Raw genomic sequence first — 23,018 nt, 5'->3', positions numbered from 1 at the left:
TCGGACACGCTATCAACCTCCATTGTTTGCGTCCCAGGTGTACGTTAACTGTCATAGGGAGTGTAAATACATACTAATACTCTTGCATACCAGCTTTAGCCACGGTTATTGTTGGTACAGCAAGTCACTCTGAATGTGGGAGACAGCAAAAGTATTGCACACATGCAAATAGTCTAAGCTCTCAACTTGAGTGCAAGGTGTATCTGGAGAATAGTTTCAGTAACTCATGTGAACCACAGTTAAAGTCCTTAATATTCACTTGAACACTAAAGCATGAACAGCTGTTTTTCTCCCTTGTACTGCCTTTGTAAGACAATAAATCATTGATTCAGTCTAATCAAATTGTTTGATCTGCTTGTAGCCTCAATTTATTACAGACTCTGTTGTCTGTGCCATTCTTTTGTCGATTACAATAAGGAATTATACAATAGAAAGGACACTTTTACAGTGGGGCAAGAAAGTATTTAGTCAGCCAGCGATTGTGCAAGTTCTCCCACTTAAAATGATGACAGAGGTTTGTAATTTTCATCATAGGTACACTTCAACTGTGAGAGACAGAATGTGGAAAAAAATAACAGGAATTGTAATTGTAGGAATTTTAAAGAATTTATTTGTAAATTATGGTGGAAAATAAGTATTTGGTCGACCATTCAAAGCTCTCACTGATGGAAGGAGGTTTTGGCTCAAAATCTCATTCATTCTTTCCTTAACACGGATCAATCGTCCTGTCCCCTTAGCAGAAAAACAGCCCCAAAGCATGATGTTTCCACCCCCATGCTTCACAGTAGGTATGGTGTTCTTGGGATGCAACTCAGTATTCTTCTTCCTCCAAACACCACGAGTTGAGTTTATACCAAAACGTTCTATTTTGGTTTCATCTGACCACATGACATTCTCCCAATCCTCTGCTGTATCATCCATGTATCCATTTTGATATAAACTCAACTGGTCGTGTTTGGAGGAAGCATGTCCGCTGCATTTTTATGGAAATGGCACACTACTTTATCGTATGTCAGCATGACAGTGTCGGAAGCACATCAAGTTCAATGCAAGACATATTTTTTTTACTAATGGAAGCAACAACCAGCACCACACTAAAATGAACTGGATGTCATACAGGAAGAGGCAACATCACACAGCAAACAACGCACATACGCACACTACTACTATGTGGGAATAATGAACAACAAATCAACAATTGAAGCGACAAGCTCTACAATATCCCCTTTGTGGACAAGATAGCCATCGAGGCCCATTCAGTGGATTTATTAGCCAGAGGTAGCACCATCCAGTCACAAGATTCAACACAAGAGCTCACAAACACACTTCAGCTAACGTTTCTTTGTCTGTCTCTCGCTGATGTAACACGTCACTTAGCAACAGACACACACGCACACACTCTGCCTTCATGAAACGTCGTTCAATTGCATAAGCCAGATTTTTTTTTTTTTTAAGTTATGCAATAAGTACTTTCCCTCTTAGTTAATCATATTTATTAGAGTAATTCTTTTAGTAATTACTTTTTTGGCAAATGAATGAGTAACTATAATGTCCTACTTTTTCAAAGTCATTTTTCCATCCATCCATTTTCTACCGCTTATTCCCTTTCGGGGTCGCGGGGGGCGCTGGCGCCTATCTCAGCTACAATCGGGCGGAAGGCGGGGTACACCCTGGACAAGTCGCCACCTCATCGCAGGGCCAACACAGATAGACAGACAACATTAACACTCACATTCACACACTAGGGACCATTTAGTGTTGCCAATCATTTTTCAAATTTGTGAAATTACTTTACCTCAACACAGATGTCATAACATCATCAAAACTAACATAGCGCTGACATTTGGGAATAGAAGGTGAAACATATGATATATCCACGTTTCACTTTCGTATCTTATGGGACATCATTGTGATGCATTCATCCATCCATCCATTTTCCACCGCTTACTCCCTTTGGGGTTGCGGGGGGCGCTGGCGCCTATCTCAGCTACAATCGGGCAGAAGGTGGGGTACACCCTGGACAAGTCGCTACCTCATCACAGGGCTGTTATAGTAATATGAATAATAATTATTATATTAGGGACGGCGTGGCGCAGTGGAAGAGTGGCTGTGCGCAACCCGAGGGTCCCTGGTTCAATCCCCACCTGGTACCAACCTCGTCACGTCCGTTGTGTACTGAGCAAGACACTTCACCCTTGCTCCTGATGGGTGCTGGTTAGCGCCTTGCATGGCAGCTCCCTCCATCAGTGTGTGAATGTGTGTGTGAATGGGTAAATGTGGAAGTAGTGTCAAAGCGCTTTGAGTACCTTGAAGGTAGAAAAGCGCTATACAAGTACAACCCATTTATTTATATTTATTTATAGTAATAATAGTAATAATTATTATAGTAATAATGTGAATGTGAGTGTGAATGTTGTATGTCTATCTGTGTTGGCCCTGCGATGAGGTGGCGACTTGTCCAGGGTGTACCCTGCCTTCCGCCCGATTGTAGCTGAGATAGGCGCCAGCGCCCCCCGTGACCCCGAAAGGGAATAAGCGGTAGTAAATGGATGGATGGGATATTATAAAATAATAATTATAGTCATAGCAAAATAATAATTATAGCACTAATAATAAGTACAGTCAAAATAATATTTATAGCAATCGGTTATATTAACAATTATTATGATAATATAGTAATAATATTTATAGTAAAAATAAAAAATAATACAAATATTAATTATTATTTATTATATTATTATAGTAATAATAACTATTATTATAGCAGTAGTAATAATTATAGTAATGATAAAATAATAATTATAGTAATAACAATTATTATTATAGTAATAAGTACAGTATAAAATATAGTAAAAATAATAACTATTATCGCGGTATTAATTATAGTAAAAAATAACTATTAAAAATATAATTATAATAGTACTAATAAAATAATAATTATAGCATTCAAGGAACCTTAATTAAAGGTTGAAATAGAGTGACTATTTTTTGGAGAAATGTGAGTCTCAACCACCAGTTGATGCACTAATATTAATTATAATGATGTTTTATCCACTAATGAATGATAATCCTACATGAATCAGGATATTTCTCACACTACAGTAGGAAGTTGAGGTAAACTTGTCATATTAAAACTTACATTCTGGTTACTCTATAAAAAAAATGTTTAAGGAACACCACCTTAAAAAACATAAAATAAATAATCCCATAGAAGTGTAAATAAAGCCTAGGAAACATGAACATTTTTTTAATGGCCTGGGAGTCTTAACAAGCTACTAAACTAAAAGCCGTTATGAGTCCAGCACTGCAATGTATGTTTCTGTATTTGCTGTTTCAACATATTCAGTGTCAAATATGAACCCCCTTTGGATGTTAAACTTGAGGTATTGCTTGAATAAATGAATTCATGATCGATTTAGTTTGGCGTTTTTCACCAGAATTTGCAAATGACGCATATAACAATAATAAATCATTTTGCAAAGCACGGTAAATAATGCATTCTTTTCATTTTATTTTATTTTTAAATTCTGGCTTTAACCACATGATTATTTGGCAAATCTGAGCTTTATATTTAATAGGTAACTGACAAACATTAGAGGCCATTTACTTCACACAAAGTATTAAGACAAGGATATTGGTATTTGTCATACAAAATGTAAAACATGAACAGAAAAAATATTTCATAACATAATCCTTTAATTTATGGTCAATGAGTTAAAATTGCAGCCAAAGACATGTGTTGTGTTATTTTTGTCTCCACTACAATATTGTGTTATTTCCTTCTTTATTGCACCTGTGACAGAAGCTGCTGTCTGCGCTCTGCGCTCATGAAAAATTGCAGTTTCCGTGGCAACAGTCTTATCTCCACAGGCATGGCCTCGTAGTCCTCGTTGTCGATGCTGTAGAAGCCGCCGGCGCCCTGCAAGGTGACAACGCAAAGGTGAGCATGACTTTGCATGTTGTTGCATTAACATCAAACCTTCTTGAGAGCGTATTTCAATGACCTCTGACCTCTTGCAGCTTCAGCTGGCAAACGCTGGCCTCTATTTGTGTGCAGTTTTCCGTGAACACAGCTGGGTCCTGATGTTTTTTGTTTCTGTGAGGACACACATTTAAGTACAGTGGGGCAGAAAAGTATTTAGTCAGCCAGCGATTGTGCAAGTTCTCCCACTTAAAATGATGACAGAGGTCTGTAATTTTCATCATAGGTACACTTCAACTGTGAGAGACAGAATGGAAAAAAAAATCCAGGAATTCACATTGTAGGAATTTTAAAGAATTTATTTGTAAATTATGGTGGAAAATAAGTATTTGGTCAACCATTCAAAGCTCTCAATGATGGAAGGAGGTTTTGGCTCAAAATCTCACGATACATGGCCCCATTCATTCTTTCCTTAACACGGATCAATCGTCCTGTCCCCTTAGCAGAAAAACAGCCCCAAAGCATGATGTTTCCACCCCCATGCTTCACAGTAGGTTTGGTGTTCTTGGGATGCAACTCAGTATTCTTCTTCCTCCAAAAAGTTCTATTTTGGTTTCATCTGACCATATGACATTCTCCCAATACTCTGCTGTATCATCCATGTATCCATTTTGGTATCAACTCAACTTGTCGTGTTTGGAAGAAGAAGAATACTGAGTAGCATCCCAAGAATACCACACCTACTGTGAAGCATGGGGGTGGAAACATCATGCTTTGGGGCTGTTTTTCTGCTAAGGGGACATGACGATTGATCCGTGTTAAGGAAAGAATGAATGGGGCCATGTATCCTGAGATTTGGAGCCAAAACCTCCTTCCATCAATGAGAATCAGCACCTCCAAGTCCGAGTCCATGGTTCTCGCCCGGAAAAGGGTGGAATGCCATCTCCGGGTTGGGGAGGAGACCCTGCCCCAAGTGGAGGAGTTCAAGTACCTAGGAGTCTTGTTCACGAGTGAGGGAAGAGTGGATCGTGAGATCGACAGGCGGATCGGTGCGGCGTCTTCAGTAATGCGGACGTTGTACCGATCCGTTGTGGTGAAGAAGGAGCTGAGCCGGAAGGCAAAGCTCTCAATTTACCGGTCGATCTACGTTCCCATCCTCACCTATGGTCATGAGCTTTGGGTCATGACCGAAAGGATAAGATCACGGGTACAAGCGGCCCAAATGAGTTTCCTCCGCCGTGTGGCGGGGCTCTCCCTTAGAGATAGGGTGAGAAGCTCTGCCATCCGGGAGGAACTCAAAGTAAAGCCGCTGCTCCTTCACATGGAGAGGAGCCAGATGAGGTGGTTCGGGCATCTGGTCAGGATGCCACCCGAACGCCTCCCTAGGGAGGTGTTTAGGGCACGTCCAACCGGTAGGAGGCCACGGGGAAGACCCAGGACACGTTGGGAAGACTATGTCTCCCGGCTGGCCTGGGAACGCCTCGGGATCCCCCGGGAAGAACTAGACGAAGTGGCTGGGGAGAGGGAAGTCTGGGATTCCCTGCTTAGGCTGTTGCCCCCGCGACCCGACCTCGGATAAGCGGAAGATAATGGATGGATGGATGGATGCATTGTTAAGCGTAACGAAGGAAACTAACCCGACGGTAATGAATTCGCCCACAGTCAAGTTGTCGGACTCTGCGCAGATCATCATGGAATCATTAATTCGCTGCAAGTTCACATAAAAAAAGAGAACATTTTAAGTCTCAGTGCAGAACCATTCAAAGCAACACCAAATAACATCTTATTTAAATATGATACTGACGCGCTCAACAGGGTTTTTGTTGTGCGTTTGAATAAACAGCTCGACGGACGACAGCTTCTGCTCCTTCCAGTGCTCTGGCTCTTCCGCTTTCGGCGCCTCTAAAACACGCACATTATCGCTGTCAGAACTCTGAAAGCACACCTGCCGGCACACCATACCTTTAAGGGGCGGATTCCAGTAGTTCTTCAGCCTGCGGATGATGCGATGCAGAAGATTGGGTCTGGGAGGCTTATGAAGGGGCAAGTCAGGGGGCCGCAGGGTGGGAGGCAGGAAGTCTATTGAGACTTCACGGACTAAAGGCCACTCCTAGAAAACAATATCACAAAAACAGCATTCACATTACCGTCATTTGTTATTAGTATTGAATATGTTGGGAAAAATTGACCTATCAGTTTCTAATGTTTATCCTGGTAAGTTGTATCGTGTCAACAATGCCAAAATCCTTGCACGTAGAAAAACACATGGTGACCCTTGCACGCTGTCTTTTTGCACGTGCTCCGAATAGGATGTGCTCGTGATGTGAATTTTTCCTGTCTCCACGCGCTCAATATTTTAACCTTTTTGCATTTAGGAGTGGACATTGAATGGACGGCCCAGCAACTCCCCTTTTTTTGATTGGTCGCTTTAAACACATAGGGCCTGATAAACTAAAGGTTTGCATGTACTAAAACTAGGGGTGTAACGGTACGTGTATTTGTATCGAACCGTTTCGGTACGGCACGCGGGCGTATCGAACGAGTTCGGAAGCAGAAGTCTTCAAAAGCTGCTCTCCTTTCTACCTCTGTCTCTGCCTCATTGTCCCGCCCACACAACCACCTGATTGGTTACATACAAAGCCAATCAGCAGTGCGTATTCAGACTTCAGAGCGATGTAGTCAATGCTTTAGCGTCGAGCAGATATTCGTTTAGCAGGGGAGGAGCGGACTCTTCCCAAATTATACTAAACACTTCCCAGTCACAACTATTACAAACATCACTATGAGCACGTTGACCTTCTAGAAACTTAAACTGCAGCTCAGCTCGCTCGCAGTTCTGGCTTGAGGTGAAGGCCAATTAGCTTTTAGCGTAACGTTAGCTCATTTTGCTGTGTGCGTGCGTGCGTGTTAGGAGCAGCAAAGCCCTGTCTGTCTGTTATTTCATTGAATTCTATTGTGTTTAGGGATGAATAGTCTCTCCTATTGCAATTGTACTATTTTTTCAGCTATAGTTACACGAATCATTAGTAATGTAGCAGCCTAGTTTTGAATAGCAGGTACCCTGCTATCACATGTTGATAAAAATACAACATTTACATAATAAAAGTCAACTACAAGCTTCCAAAATGCTGTAATAAATTAAGCATGATGAGTTGACATTAAACAGATTCAATTGAAACTGTTTAATGTTGCACTTTTTATATGTAGAAGAAAGGTTTTGTCATTTTATTTAATCAAAGCAACAACTTGAGGCAGTTTAATGTGGATTAACGTGGGCAGAATTATTATAGTGTTCCCAATGTTAAAAGGATAAAGCCTTTGTTTACAAATTTGGTAAATAAATAACCCAAAAATTTATATTTTGTTGTTTTCTTACTGTACCGAAAATGAACCGAACCGTGACCTCTGAACCGAGGTACGTACCGAACCGAAGTTTTTGTGTACCGTTACACCCCTAACTAAAACACGCGCAAAATTGATAGTACACAGAAAAGCTGATCTAAACATGTGTCTCTTAAGGGAGCAGATTGGTTTTATTTATCATTTCTTTGTATAGTGTCTGTCGTCATGAATATGCACGTTATATGCTGATCATCACAAACAACCATAATACTGGGAGAAGAAGATGGGGCGGTATAGCTCGGTTGGTAGAGTGGCCGTGCCAGCAACTTGAGGGTTGCAGGTTCGATCCCCGCTTCCGCCATCCTAGTCACTGCCGTTGTGTCCTTGGACAAGACACTTTACCCACCTGCTCCCAGTGCCACCCACACTGGTTTAAATGTAACTCAGATATTGGGTTTCACTATTTGAAGCGCTTTGTGTCACTAGAGAAAAAGCGCTATATAAATTTCATTCACTTCACTTCACTCTATTTCTGTAAAATATTATTTTCAGGTCTCCCTGTGTCTAGCATTAAAAAATCCGGTATCCTTTAGAAGGGAGGTCACCCACATCTGCGGTCCTCTCCAAAATTTCTCATAGTCATTCACATTGACATCCCACTGGGTTGAGAGTTTTTCCTTGCCCATAGATGGGCTCTGAACTGAGGATGTCGTTGTGGCTTGTGCAGCTCGTTGAGAAACTTGTGATTTAGGGCTATATAAAGAAACACTGATTGATTGATTGATTGATTGATCATTTAGCAATCGCCCTCTAAACTATCAAAGCTGAAACTTCTCTGCGGGCGCTGCTTTGCATCTTAATTTAACACGCCTGAATCTGCGTGCAAACTAGCACAGTTATGCACACAGCTGTGAGAAAAGAGGTGATAGCCCAGCAAAGACAGACGAGGACATACATCATTATAATGTATCTCCTGTATTAAAAAAAAAGTGTTTTTCAATATGCATTTTCATGCGTTTGGATCATTCCAGATGCATGAATACGCTGCGATGCTGTGATGGTCCACCGCCTCCCCACAGAGCACTAATAATACGTTTCCGTTTTTTGTGGACCTTATTGTAGTGCACAAATAAACTCTAAATCGGAGTCTGTTTATTTTATCGTTTTATTATGTCTGATGTCGGTGCTGTCTTATCAATCTGCTTTCTATAGACCGTGTTATATACCATCAACCTGCTGGGGATTACAGATGGAAATGAGCCTCTGGCTACGATCTGGCGTATTTATACATTCATTCATGTGAAGTGAAGTGAAGTGAATTATATTTATATAGCGCTTTTCTCAAGTGACTCAAAGCGCTTTACATAGTGACACCCAATATCTAAGTTACATTTAAACCAGTGTGGGTGGCACTGGGAGCATGTGGGTAAAGTGTCTTGCCCAAGGACACAACGACAGTAACTAGGATGGCACAAGCGGGAATCGAACCTGCAACCCTCAAGTTGCTGGCACGGCCACTCTACCAACCGAGCTATGCCGCCCCACGTAACCAAAAGTATCTGTATCTGGTTATAGATTGCAATTCTATCTTGCAGAATGCATATTACAGATTATAGATGTGTGTTCAACAACATCGCACACAGGTTGGAGAGCATAATACCATAATTGTGGAGGGAACTGAGTGTTTCCATGGGCACATAATGCCGGTATTACATGCAAAAACCTTTTTCAAATAAGGCGGCGGTCTACATTTGTTATCCATTGTACACACAGTCTTAGATCAAACGCTCACTAATAGTACACACAGTTTTATAGTTTGTACACACTATTTAACACATGGAATTCCAATCCTAGTAGAAACAGTTTCCAGGTCAGAGCCAGGATTCACAATGCTCGCAAACAATGAGTGTCTTTTTTTTTTATATGCAAGGATTTTAGCACCGTTTTGTGATTATTTTTTTTAACTTGTTGGGTCTTTTTTAAAATAATTTCTTTGTAATGGTACCTATTCTAACAAAAGAAGGTAACAAATATAACAAATCTATTTGCGGCAGCATAAGACAAAGTTATGTTTAAGTTTCAAGTTTGTATCTCATGAAACATAGTAGCGGTGCGTTCAAGTAACCCTAATTCCCCCCAAAAATTATGTAGAACTCGAGAAAATCAATTCTCCAGCAAGATATGCTACCCGGATCAAATTTTCTTGGATGAATAAAAATCATAAAATTACCCAAAGGGTCCTGAACCAATGAGCAGCATTTGTCTTCAGGGGTCCAAGGTACCAATATCTGTGTAAAAACAAGGCAAGGTTTAAAATAAACCAAAACAATTTGGGTGACCAAAATACAAAAGCTTACTTGCTAACAGTTGCAGACACGTCTCTAAAAGCTCCCCATCGCAGTCCCATCAGTGCAAAGACGGGCTTCTCTGTCTCCCCCTTTGCATGTAAACACACACATACTTCAACATCCTAATTCCTCTCTAAACAGCATGATTTGTCTTTAGTAATTAATAATCTACCTAAAAGACAAAAAAACTGTTTCTCACTTTGATTTGCAGGACATCCAGAGGCACAGTTTCTCCCTTTAGGATGGACAGTGTTGCTGATGTAATGTCCCTGTGCAAAAATATATAATTATTCATTCCAACTTTGCTCAATTTGCATCGTTACATCCGACAAGTCTATTAAAACATTTTATAATGTAACATTTTTTTTTTGCATGACCAAATCACTCTGAGGCATACTTGCCAACCCTCCCGGATTTTCCGAGAGACTCCCGAAATTCAGCGCCCCCTCCAGCTCCATGCGGACCTGAGTGGGGACAGCCTGTTTTCACGTCCACTTTCCCACTATATAAACAGCTTGCCTGCCCAATCACGTTACAAAATGTACGGATTTTAATAAAAAACTGCACACACAAGCAGACGAAGCAGAAGAACGAGGAAGTTACAGCCATGGCGACGCCGTCTGTAACAGAGTGATTCTATGTTGTCTGTTGCCATCTCCTGGTGAATGTTGGCTTTAGCGTTATGGGGTTGCTTTTTGATTGGCCAACGATTTACGTGGTGTTCCGCACCTGACGGCAAGTGACTCTTGCCAGTACGCAAATGGCAGAACAAAGGCTACTCAAATAGTGAAAGGTAAGTGTTGTTTTTTTTTTTGTAACCAGCAAGCACAGTACAGTTAGTAGAACAACTGTGTTTTTATTACTGTGTATTTGATAGGTGCCGTCTGGAATTCAATTATTTATTTTATTTATATATATAATAAAATACATACATATAGCTAGAATTCACTGAAAGTTAAGTATTTCATACACACACACATACATACATACATACATACATACATATATATATTAAATACTCGAGTTGATGAATTATACTCCTCCCCTCTTAACCACGCCTCCCACACCCCACTTCCCGAAATCAGAGGTCTCAAGGTTGGCAAGTATGTTCTGAGGTGAAAGTCAACCCCCCCCCCCCCTCTACTTCATTGGTGATTTGGACGTCCTCAGATACTCACCTGACCTTGTTGTCACTGACAACGTGAAGACCGGCACTCATGGAGTTTTGGGAGCCAAGTGGAATGAATCCAATTGGTGCGTGTCTGAATGTGTCCTGTCCACAAAAATATTGACATGTATCTATGAAGTACAGAGACAACAGCAGCTTGTATTATCGGACTCAACCTACTTGGTCGGACCTTCGCAGTAAACCTGTGACGACTTCCTAAAGAGTGCCATCCCCTCCAGCGACAATCAACAGGTCCGTGTGTTCAATCACATCCATCATTTTTTTGGCTTGACCTTCATAATCTGTCTATAGAAAAATAAACGTTATGTCCTACTTACCACATGGATGCATACTACTTTGATGACCAATATAGAGTAAAACCCTGCCAGAGAGGACCCCAACATCTCACACCTATGTCATGTTGTTGCACACATGTATGCTCTATTATTAGTCTGTGCATTTTATGCTTTATTATCACATATTTACAAGTGGTTATTGTTGACTTAGGGTGAATTACATGGGTTTTCTGTGAAAGATTTGCCTAGTTGAGTTGAGTTTGTGTTTATTTCAAACATGCATTCATACAACATGATCCATCACAATTTCCAGGTTCTCTATTCAACATGTTCGAAAAGGAGTTGGAAGAAGCAGAACTTATTTAATCCTACCCATTTTACACTACATAGCAGTTTCTAAAACTTTTGTTCATGTCCTTATTCTCTATTTATTAACAACAAACTCCATTAGTGATAACAATAAAAATATATGAATAATAATTAGTGATGGAAGTTATATTTCATATGGTGAGATAAGTAAGATTATCTACAAAATTAATGGATTGGATGACAGTGTTTCCCACAGGTCAGGCATCTATTTGTGGTGGTGTGGTCTACTAAAACACTATTAAAACAAGTAAGTTTTCTTTATTCATGCCACAGTTAGCGAGTTTTGTTTCATGTCCACAGTTTCTGCCTAAGTGCTAGTATTTTATATCATGCGCTAAGTTGTGACTTTGCCTTGTGCGCCCTTTGGTTTGTACCTATTTGATAGTTAATAATCGAATATGTTCATACCTTCACGCCTGATCTGGAATAATCCGTTTGCATCCCGGGAGAACAAACCCTGCAGTAAGCTTCGTAAACCCCCACGTTAGGACAAAAGTGTAATTATATATAAACTTCCTGTCACGCCTGTAAGTTTGTTTTGGTTTTGGTCAGGTTATGTTTAGTTTTTTGGACATTTAAGTTGTCTTGGCACTTCCTGGTTTGTTTTCGTCTCAAAGCCAACTCATTAGTTTTCACCAGTCATGTCACATCCCTGTCCTCAGCCTCACACCTGTTTTCACTAATTATCATAGCTACTTAAGTCACTCTTTTTCTTGTCTTCATTCTGGGATCTTCACACACGCACGCACCCTACCCATGTTGCGCTACCTTCATGCCCTTGAACACCTCGCTATCAATGCCCTTGTTTTGATCAACGTACATTTTGTATTTATGCCACAGTGCACTCTTTTGTTTCATGTCTTTAGTCTTGCCATCGTGCTGTTAAGTTTATAGTTGGGGGGGGGGGGGGGGGGGTTACCAAGAAGAACGCAGAGTTGGAATGTAATTACAACACTTTATGTACATATTTATTGCATATTTATATAATATTTACATATTTATTTTTTTATTTTATTTGTGGCGGCCGTATTTCTTTCGTGGCGGGCTGCCGCAAATAAATGAATCCGTGGGAAACCCTGAATGAAATCAATTCAGAATGTTTATCATAGTTCTTCTTCTTTGTACTTTGTAAACACTTTAAGTTTGAAAAGTTTCTTGAAGTGGATCATGTTAGTACATTGTTTGATTTCTTCGCTTAATCCATTCCATAATTTAATTCCACTTACTGATTACTGAAGGTCTTAAGTGTTGTATGTGCGTACAAATTTATTAAATTACATTTGTATCTAATATTATGTTTCTCTTCTTTTGTTGAGAAGAATTGTTGTATATTATTTGTTAGCAGATTCTGGTGCGCTTAGTGTGTCATTTGAGCTGTTTGTAAATTCACTATATTGTGGAATTTCAGTATTCTCGATTCAATGAATAAAGGGTTTGTATGTTCTCTATATCCAACATTATGTATTATTCTAACTGATCTTTGTTTGTAACAACGTTAATGAATGAAATGTACGTTTGTAGTTATTTCCCCATATTTCTGCACAATAACTCAGATATGGTAACACTAGCGAGCAGTAGAGAATATGGAGTGATTTTGGTCTAGAACAGGGGTGTCAAACTCATTTTAGATCAGGGGCCACATGGAGAAATATCTACTCCCAAGTGGGCCAAACTGGTAAAATCACGGCACGATAAAAAAAAGAAAAAAAAAGAAAGACAAGTTCAGATTTTTTTCTTTGTTTAAAAATAGGACAAGCACATTCTGATATTGTACAAATCGTAATGTTGTAGTTGTTTTTTTACACTTACACGTTGCGGTTAATAGTATATATACTTTATTTGTTGTTGTTTATATTTTCTGAATAAATTATGTGATAATGTTCATCAGTCAACTCATTGGTGTTAATTTTCAATCTATCAAGATAAACAAATTATATCAAACTCAAATTACAGTATGTTATTTATGTAGTTTGATCATTTTCCTAGACTGATGTACTAACATGTGGTTTATTTTGTACATATGTAGCATCATCTAAAAAAGCAACAAAAAATTGCTATTATGACTTCCAGCGGACATATTTAGAACAGCTACAAATTTTCATTCAAAATTTTCAGGTTAATTTCTATACTAAAACCTATTCGCGGGCCTGTTCCGGCCCTCGGGCCGTACGTTTACCACCCCTGCTCCAGAACATGTTTATTCTATATTCATTATTGACGTGTTTCTTGCTACTTTATGTATTTTTGGAAAGAAAATGAAGCACAAAATGGTATTATCCCATCTAATTAAAAAAAAAATGTTGCAAATATGCATTATGAATGGCGAACAGGTGGGGATCCACTTTAAAAAATGTAATACCTTCACCACTGTAACCTCAAAGCCAGCCAGATGTAAAATAGGGGCAGCGTTCTTTTCAAACAAACTGTTGGCTTTCCTATGGGAAAGAGAATTATTATGCAGATTAAACAGTTGATACGGAGTTAATATAATAAATCGTTCTTACCCATTACATGCTGCAGGGTTCAAGATCACTGTAGCTTTCTTTAAGCGCTCTTGAGGCGCAATTAGCTGACGTCCAAATTCCTGAAAATACATTAAATCCTGTTTTTTTTTTTAATTAAATATGGTAAATATGCAGTGAAAGAGTCATTCATTAGAGTTGAATGATTGGTTGATTTAAACTTGTATTAAAAGCTTGCACAGTACAGTACCTATTATTTACATTTGACCACTAAATGGTAACACCCGAATAAGTTTTACAACTTGTTTAAGTCCACGTTAATCAATTCATGGGTCAAATATATTACAAACCCCGTTTCCATATGAGTTGGGAAATTGTGTTAGATGTAAATATAAACAGAATACAATGATTTGCGAATCCTTTTTAACCCATGTTCAATTGAATGCACTACAAAGACAACATATTTGATGTTCAAACTCAAGATTCAAGATTTTTAATTGTCATATGCACGGTTAGACAGTTTGCCCTACAATGAAAATCTTCCTTTGCTAGTCCACCCTTCAACAAGTCGCATGGTACTTAGCTAAAAATAAAAAGTATATACAAGGCACAGTAAGTAACATAACATTATTGCACATTCTGATTGACAGTCAACAGTATAAATATGGAGGTGACCTTGGGTCAAAGCAGCAGTTAAAGGGTCTTTAGTGATCAAATGTGAAAGGTGTCTACAGTGATGGTTCACAGTAATCGGGGGTGGTCAAGGTAGCTGTCTTTTGTTCAAAAAGACAAAAGTAAAAAACAAAAGTAAACCATTAACTTTATTTTTTTTTTGCAAATAATAATTAACTTAGAATTTCATGGCTGCAACACGTGCCAAAGTAGTTGGGAAAGGGCATGTTCACCACTGTGTTACATCACCTTTTCTTTTAACAACACTCAATAAACATTTGGGAACTGAGGAAACTAATTATTAAAGCTTTGAAAGTGGAATTCTTTCCCATTCTTGTTTTATGTAGAGCTTCAGTCGTTCAACAGTTCGGGGTCTCTGCTGTCGTATTTTACGCTTCATAATGCGCTACACATTTTCGGTGGGACGGGTCTGGACTGCAGGCGGGCCAGGAAAGTACCCGCACTCTTTTTTTATGAAGCCACGCTGTTGTAACACGTGCTGAATGTGGCTTGGCATTGTCTTGCTGAAATAAGCAGGGGTGTCCATAATAACGTTGCTTGGATGACAACATATGTTGTTTCAAAACCTGTTTGTACCTTTCAGCATTAATGGTGCCTTCACAGATGTGTAAGTTACCCATGCACCCCCATAAAATCACAGATGCTGGCTTTTGAAATTTGCGTCGATAACAGTCTGGATGGTTCGCTTTCCCTTTTGTCCGGATGACACAATGTCGAATATTTCCAAAAACAATTTTAAATGTGGACTCCTCAGACCACAGAACACTTTTCCACTTTGCATCAGTCCATCTTAGATGATCTCGGGCCTAGAGAAGCCGGCGGCGTTTCTGGATGTTGTTGATGAATACATTTTCGCTTTGCATAGTAGAGCTTTAACTTGCACTTACAGATGTAGCGACATGCTGTATTTAGTGACAGTGGTTTTCTGAAGTGTTCCAGAGCCCATGTGGTGATATCCTTTAGAGATTGATGTCGGTTTTTGATACAGTGCCGTCTGAGGGATCGGAAGGTCACGGTCATTCAATGTTGGTTTCCGGCCATGCCGCTTAGGTGGAGTTATTTCTCCAGATTCTCTGAACCTTTAGATAATATTATGGACCGTAGATGTTGAAATCTCAAGATTTTTTGCAATTGCACTTTGACAAAGGTTGTTCTTAAACTGTTTGACTATTTGCTCACGCAGTTGTGGACAAAGGGGTGTACCTCGCCCCATCCTTTCTTGTGAAAGACGGAGCATTTTTTGGGAGGCGGTTTTTGTACCCAATCATGGCACCCACCTGTTCCCAATTAGCCTGCACACTTGTGGGATGTTCCAAATAAGCGTTTGATGAGTATTCCTCAACTCTATCAGTATTTATTGCCACCTTTCCCAACTTCTTTGTCACATGTTGCGGACATCAAATTCTAAAGTTAGTTTATTTGCAAAAAAAAAAAAAGTTTATCAGTTTGAACATCAAATATGTTGTCTTTGTAGCATATTCAACTGAATATGGGTTGAAAATGATTTGCAAATCTTTGTATTCTGTTTATATTTACATCTAACACAATTTCCCAACTCATATGGAAACGGGGTTTTTATATTATAGAGATAGAACATTTTTTACTCACCCTAGCCTCTAGGCAGGCCTCTCGCCTCAAAATATTCTCACTAAAAAGACAAAATAAACCCAACCTAAGACAGATATTCGGCTTATTGTTGATCCCAGAGGTGTTGTTACTTACCAGTGTTTACCATAAAGCCAGTGGCCGCCGTAAGCGAGGACGCACACAGCAAATGTAGACTTTTTCCAATGATTTCGCAAAGTCCGAAACAGTTTCACAACCCGCGCCATTGTGTCATTAATTATTAATATTATATATCCAAAACAAGTCTGGAAAATATGTTTTACGTTCAGTGGTCACCGCTTCCTGCAAATGTCACGGGGATGATTTTCTGGTGTTACACCAAAATTGTACGGGTAGACATAAAAACGTAACACACATTGGTTCCCCCTTTATATATTTATATATATATATATATATATATATATATATATATATATATATATATATATATATATATATATATATATATATGTATATATATATATATATATATATATATATATATATATATATATATATATATATATATATATCCATATATATATATATATATATATATATCCATATATATATATCCAGTGGTGGTTCTCAACCTTTTTTCAGTGATGTACCCCCTGTGAAATTTTTTTTAATTCAAGTACCCCCTAATCAGAGCAAAGCATTTTTGGTTGAAAAAAAGAGATAAAGAAGTAAAATACAGCACTATGTCATCAGTTTCTGATGTATTAGAATAGAATAGAATGGACTTTATCGTCATTATATTTGCATATAACGAGATTAAAGTCTCCAATTTAAGGTGCGGTACTGGGAACAAATATGGTGTGAAATAAATAACACAAGAGGTAAAAAAGGAAAAAACTAACATTTGAAATAAACAGACTAAAATCCAATACAAATAATAAGCAATCCTGTACAATATACAAAACCCTATAGAAATACAAAATACTGTACAATTTACAGAACAAGACAAGAGTACCGAAGTAACAAATAACAATCAGTGTCGGACGTATTGCACTCGAAGGGTAGTATTGCGCAGTAGAGTATTATGCATATTGTACAGGGGTGAAATATTATTATTCTAAGTTAGAATTCGAGACGGTGACAGCTCTGGGAAAGAAGCTGTCTCTGAGCATGTTTGTTCTGGCTCTGATGCACCTGTAGCGCCTGCCCAATGGTAGCAGGTCGAACAGGTGGAAGCCAGGGTGTGTGCTGTCTTTATTGATATTTTTTGCTTTCTTGAGGCAGCGGGAGTCGTGTAAATCCTTCAGGTTGGGCAGGGGACAGCCGATGATTTTTTGTGCAGGCTTTATGACCCTCTGAATCGCCTGTTTGTCTGCTTCAGTGCAGCTGGCGTACCACGCTGTTATGCAGTACGTCAGCATGCAGGCATTAAATTGTACAACAGTGCAAAATATTGCTCATTTGTAGTGGTCTTTCTTGAACTATTTGGAAAAAAAGATATGAAAGTAACTAAAAACTTGTTGAAAAATAAACAAGTGATTCAATTATAAATAAAGATTTCTCCACATAGAAGTTGTCATCAACTTAAAGTGCCCTCTTTGGGGATTGTAATAGAGATCCATCTGGATTCATGAACTTATACTTCTAAACATTTCTTCACAAAAAAATAAATGTTTATCATTAATATTTATGGGACATGTCCACAAAAAAATATAGCTGTCAACACTGAACATTGCATCGTTGCATTTCTTTTCACAGTTTATAAACGTACATTCATATTTTGTTGAAGTATTATTCAATAAATATATTTATAAAGGATTTTTTTTGAATTGTTGCTATTTTTAGAATATCTTTGAAAAATCTCACGTACCCCTTGGCATACCTTCAAGTACCCCTAGGGGTACACGTACCCCCGTTTGAGAACCACTGTATATATCTATATATTTTTCCGAAGAAAAAATATATTTCATTATTTTAAATATACATTTACATACTAATTGTAACATATTCATTTTTATGACATACAATTACATCCAAACAAACGCATTTTGCCTGGTGGGAAAATATCCTCAAAGAAGGGGCGCTTAGGACCGCGCCTGATAGAATTATACATTAATTGTCAGGCGTCGGGTCGCACGAACATGACGGCCCTATTTTCATATTAATTTTCATTTCAGGATTTTAATCGGGAAAATACCCTAAATATGTCACTGCAAGCGTAAATATTTTTTAATTTCTCTCAGGCAGGGAAAAAAAAGCCCACCGCTACACACTCCTCGGATGGTGTCATGGCGGCGCAGATGGCGGTAAATTCGGGTATGAAGCACATTTTCTTATTGTTTAATTTGACTCATTTATTGTTACTTTAAATTAACTAATCTTATCTCGCAAATGTATGTAAGTTCAAAGCTCAAACCCCCGTGTTTCAATAGTGTTTATCACAGCCCCATGTTAATGCTGGAGCTGCTTGGCTAAAGCTGCCAGTTTACTAATACAAGTCGTCTTTTTCGGAAACAAAAGTATGACAAACAATCAAAAACAAACCATATACTGTATTTTTTGAAGCTCAGAATCATGCACCCCACGTTAGAGATGAGTTAAATGTTTTAAATGACCTACGTCATGTCAACGTAGAGTCCGTGTGACTCTTGGATTGATCAGTGGTGTGTTTCCTGTCTTCTTGTTAAACTTGTTTATAGAATAATATTCTGTAATGTCAACTTTGTCAAGTTTAGCATCTTATTTTCTGGGAACACTGATTAAAAAACAAAGGACTAAATTGACGTTGAGGGGTTCCGGTTTGGTGGCCGCAGGATTAGGTCTCTGCTTTTTGCAGATGATGTGGTCCTGATGGCTTCATCTGACAGGGGTCTTCAGCTCTCACTGGATCGGTTCGCAGCCGAGTGTGAAGCGACCGGAATGAGAATCAGCACCTCCAAGTCCGAGTCCATGGTTCTCGCCCGGAAAAAGGTGGAATGCCATCTCCGGGTTGGGGAGGAGACCCTGCCCCAAGTGGAGGAGTTCAAGTACCTAGGAGTCTTGTTCACGAGTGAGGGAAGAGTGGATGGTGAGATCGACAGGCGGATCGGTGCGGCGTCTTCAGTAATGCGGACGTTGTACCGATCCGTTGTGGTGAAGAAGGAGCTGAGCCGGAAGGCAAAGCTCTCAATTTACCGGTCGATCTACGTTCCCATCCTCACCTATGGTCATGAGCTTTGGGTCATGACCGAAAGGATAAGATCACGGGTACAAGCGGCCCAAATGAGTTTCCTCCGCCGTGTGGCGGGTCTCTCCCTTAGAGATAGGGTGAGAAGCTCTGCCATCCGGGAGGAACTCAAAGTAAAGCCACTGCTCCTTCACATCGAGAGGAGTCAGGTGAGGTGGTTCGGGCATCTGGTCAGGATGCCACCCGAACGCCTCCCTAGGGAGGTGTTTAGGGCACGTCCAACCGGTAGGAGGCCACGGGGAAGACCCAGGACACGTTGGGAAGACTATGTCTCCCGGCTGGCCTGGGAACGCCTCGGGATCCCCCGGGAAGAGCTAGACGAAGTGGCTGGGGAGAGGGAAGTCTGGGTTTCCCTGCTTAGGCTGTTGCCCCCGCAACCCGACCTCGGATAAGCGAAAGAAGATGGATGGATGGATGGAATATACAATATTTACAAACCCCGTTTCCATATGAGTTGGGAAATTGTGTTGGATGTAAATATAAACGGAATACAATGATTTGCCAATCATTTTCAACCCATATTTAGTTGAAAATGCTACAAAGACAACATATTTGATGTTCAAACTGATAAACATGTTTTTGAGTGCAAATTATTAACTTTAGAATTTAATGCCAGCAACACGTGACAAAAAAGTTGGGAAAGGTGGCAATAAATACTGATAAAGTTGAGGAATGCTCATCAAACACTTATATGGAACATCCCACAGGTGTGCAGGCTAATTGGGAACAGGTGGGTGCCATGATTGGGTATAAAAGCAGCTCACATGAAATGCTAAATAATTCACAAAATAAGGATGGGGCGAAGGTCACCAAATTGTAAGCAAATTAGCAAACTGTTCTAGAACAACATTTCTCAACGAGCTGTTGCAAAGAATTTAGGGATTTTACCATCTACGGCCCGTAAAATCATCAAAAAGTTCAGAGAATCTGGAGAATTCACTGCACGTAAGCGACGATATTACGGACCTTTGATCCCTCAGGCGGTACTGCATCAAAAACCGACATCAGTGTGTAAATGATATCCCCACATGGGCTCAGGAACACTTCATAAGACCACTGTCAGTAACTACAGTTGGTCGCTACATCTGTAAGTGCAAGTTAAAACTCTGCTATGCAAAGCAAAACCCATTTATCAACAACACCAAGGAACGCCGCTGGCTTCGCTGGGCCCGAGCTCATCTAAGATGGACTGATGCAAAGTGGAAATGTGTTCTGTGGTCTGACGAGTCACATTTCAAATTATATTTGGAAACTGAGGACGGGGTGTCCTCAGTTTCCAAATATAATATAATTGTGATAGTATGGGGGTGCATTAGTGCCCAAAGAATGGGTAACTGACACATCTGTGAAGGCACCATTAATGCTGAATAATTCATACAGGTTTTGGAGCAATATATGTTGTCATCCAAGTAACGTTATCATGGACGCCCCTGCATATTTCAGCAAGACAATGCCAAGCCACGTGTTACAACAGCATGGTTTGGTAGTAAAAGACTGCGGGTACTTTCCTGGCCCGCCTGCAGTCCAGACCTGTCCCCCATGGAAAATGTGTGGCGGATTATGAAACGTAAAATACGACAGCAGAGACCCCGGACTGTTGAACGACTGAAGCTCTACATAAAACAAGAATGGGAAATAATTCCACTTTCCAAAGCTTCAACAATTAGTTTCCTCTGTTCCCAAACGTTTATTGAGTGTTTTTAAAAGAAAAGGTGAAGTAACACAGTGGTGAACATGCCCTTTCCCATCTACTTTGGCACGTGTTGCAGCCATGAAATTCAAAGTTAAATATTATTTGCAAAAAAAAAATAAGGTAATGAGTTTGAACATCAAATATCTTGTTTTTGTAGTGCATTCAATTGAACATAGGTTGAAAATGATTTGCAAATCATTGTATTCCATTTATATTTAAATTTAACACAATTTCTCAACTCATATGAAAACGGGGTTTGTATGATACCACCACCTTATAAGCACAAATGTTATTTGCTCTCAAGGTGTTATAGTCTTTAGCATTAATTTTATTTTTATGTAGCCAAAGTCTTGCAGATGTTTGTTATATTGCAAGGTTGACACATTTTACTCTTTTCATTGTACAAATACACAACGCGGTTGGAGAAATGCATTTCTTTTCATCAACATCAATTAAGGTTTTTTTTTTAATTCAAACTCTTTTGAGTTTGATTATGTTTTATTCTTGTGTGATCCATTGTGAGATCCATTTCTCTGTCTTCACATAGGAGCCAGTCTGTGGGTGCCACTGAAGGAGCTATGGGAGACCGTAGAGGGGGCTGTGTTAAGAAGACAACCAGAGAGCTTTCATCTGCTCGACCTGCAGTTGAAAAAACACAAACCACACTTTCTGTCCCTCTTTAAGAATCCGGTAAGCCGATGTTAAGGCAGTCTCTGCTGGGCTTCATCATTATATGTAAAAAATGTGATGCACCTTCAATATTCTCTCGTCAATTTCAGCCAAAAAGTGCAGAGCAGAGAGAGAAGGTGCGCAAAGCCAGCACAGAAGGCATCGCCATTCAAGGTCAGCAGGGATCGCGACTGCTTCAAGAGCAACTGCTTTCAGAGGCCTTCATCCTCAGCGACTTGTTTGATATTGGAGAGCTAGCAGCTCTGGAGCTGTTGCTAGCAGGTAAGACAAGTGCAACATTATGCAAACATCATATTTGACTGTACAGCACAGCATTTAAATGATCATGGTGAACCATTAATGCTTATTTGATGTTTTTGTTTTAATTTAATAGTACACTGGTTCTCAAACTTTCTTCCACCAGGCACCACCTCAGTAAAAACTTGGCTCTACAAGTATGACTATAATGACCAACATTAAAATACATTAGCATAGTAGGCCAAAGTATTCTTTAGAAACAAGGCATACGTTTTATTTAACAATTATTTGTAATATTTTTGGCCACTTTAACATTACACACAGTTCGAACAGTAACACCTTGTTTGAATATAGTAAAAACACTGAAATAATTAATATTGAATAATTTATTATTGAATTAAAAATATTGCAAATATAATATTTAATTGAGTGATTCTGTGATAGCAGCATGTACTACAGTTTGAGAATCGATGGGATAATATATAAATATTTGTAATTTTTTGTCAAAGGCGAACAGCAGCAGTCCCACTTTCCAGGTTTGACACGCGGGCTGGTGGCAGTGCTCCTCTATTGGGATGGCAAGCTTTGTGTGGCCAACTCTCTGCGAACACTTATCCAGTCACGTCATGGCAAGACCTTCACCCTGGACTTAAGGTACATGCTCGATTTAATCCTGTGTTTTTCCATCAATTGGGCACGTACATCTTAGCTATTGTATTGTATTGCATTGATTGACAATTAAGTCAATCTGCACTACTTGTAAAAAATGCTTTTTCCCTCCGTCACTCAGTGGAGAGCTTGTTTCTTTGACGACAAACTTCACTGATGAACTAATGAGCCAGGGGTTGATGAAACGCATCTTAACATTGGTGAACGAGATAAATCTGACACGAGAGTTTGAACGGCTGCAAAAGGAACGCGGCTTAGGAAATGAAAAGCACAGGAAGCAGGTAGAGTGTTGTGTTTGAATGACTGTGATGCCAGTAGCCTTATGGTTATTACCTAT

The 23,018-nt window shown here is 39.4% G+C and overlaps 2 protein-coding genes and 1 long non-coding RNA gene across 4 annotated transcripts in view; 2 read left to right on the top strand and 1 right to left on the bottom strand.

Moving 5' to 3' along the window:
- LOC133563684 (uncharacterized) overlaps positions 1-342 on the top strand; it is a 1,520-nt gene extending 1,178 nt beyond the window's left edge. The window contains exon 2 of the long non-coding RNA XR_009809081.1: positions 1-342. This exon is cut by the window's left edge and continues 967 nt beyond it. This is a non-coding gene — a long non-coding RNA (uncharacterized LOC133563684).
- A 3,336-nt stretch (positions 343-3,678) lies between these two features.
- On the bottom strand, positions 3,679-16,578 carry agk (acylglycerol kinase). Its single transcript, XM_061917968.1, is given in 14 exon segments — positions 3,679-3,919; positions 4,012-4,096; positions 5,560-5,630; positions 5,727-5,824; positions 5,885-6,032; positions 9,495-9,552; positions 9,622-9,701; positions 9,812-9,881; positions 10,791-10,885; positions 10,961-11,086; positions 13,805-13,880; positions 13,950-14,029; positions 16,209-16,248; positions 16,323-16,578. Coding segments are annotated over 14 exon segments (1,272 nt in total). The 5' UTR covers positions 16,433-16,578; the 3' UTR covers positions 3,679-3,784.
- Positions 16,579-18,277: 1,699 nt separating this feature from the next.
- Positions 18,278-23,018, top strand: part of nup205 (nucleoporin 205) — a 28,795-nt gene continuing 24,054 nt past the window's right edge. For both annotated transcript variants that reach the window (XM_061917955.1, XM_061917954.1), the window contains exons 1-5: positions 18,278-18,482; positions 21,633-21,775; positions 21,865-22,036; positions 22,522-22,666; positions 22,803-22,962. In XM_061917955.1, the coding sequence (XP_061773939.1) occupies positions 18,455-18,482; positions 21,633-21,775; positions 21,865-22,036; positions 22,522-22,666; positions 22,803-22,962 (648 nt within the window). In that variant the 5' untranslated portion in view covers positions 18,278-18,454. The remainder of the gene's footprint in view (positions 18,483-21,632; positions 21,776-21,864; positions 22,037-22,521; positions 22,667-22,802; positions 22,963-23,018) is intronic.

The sequence above is a fragment of the Nerophis ophidion genome, linkage group LG12, assembly GCF_033978795.1.
Source record: "Nerophis ophidion isolate RoL-2023_Sa linkage group LG12, RoL_Noph_v1.0, whole genome shotgun sequence".
Classification (NCBI taxonomy): Eukaryota; Metazoa; Chordata; class Actinopteri; order Syngnathiformes; family Syngnathidae; genus Nerophis; species Nerophis ophidion.
This window is presented reverse-complemented; position numbering and strand designations above follow the sequence as displayed.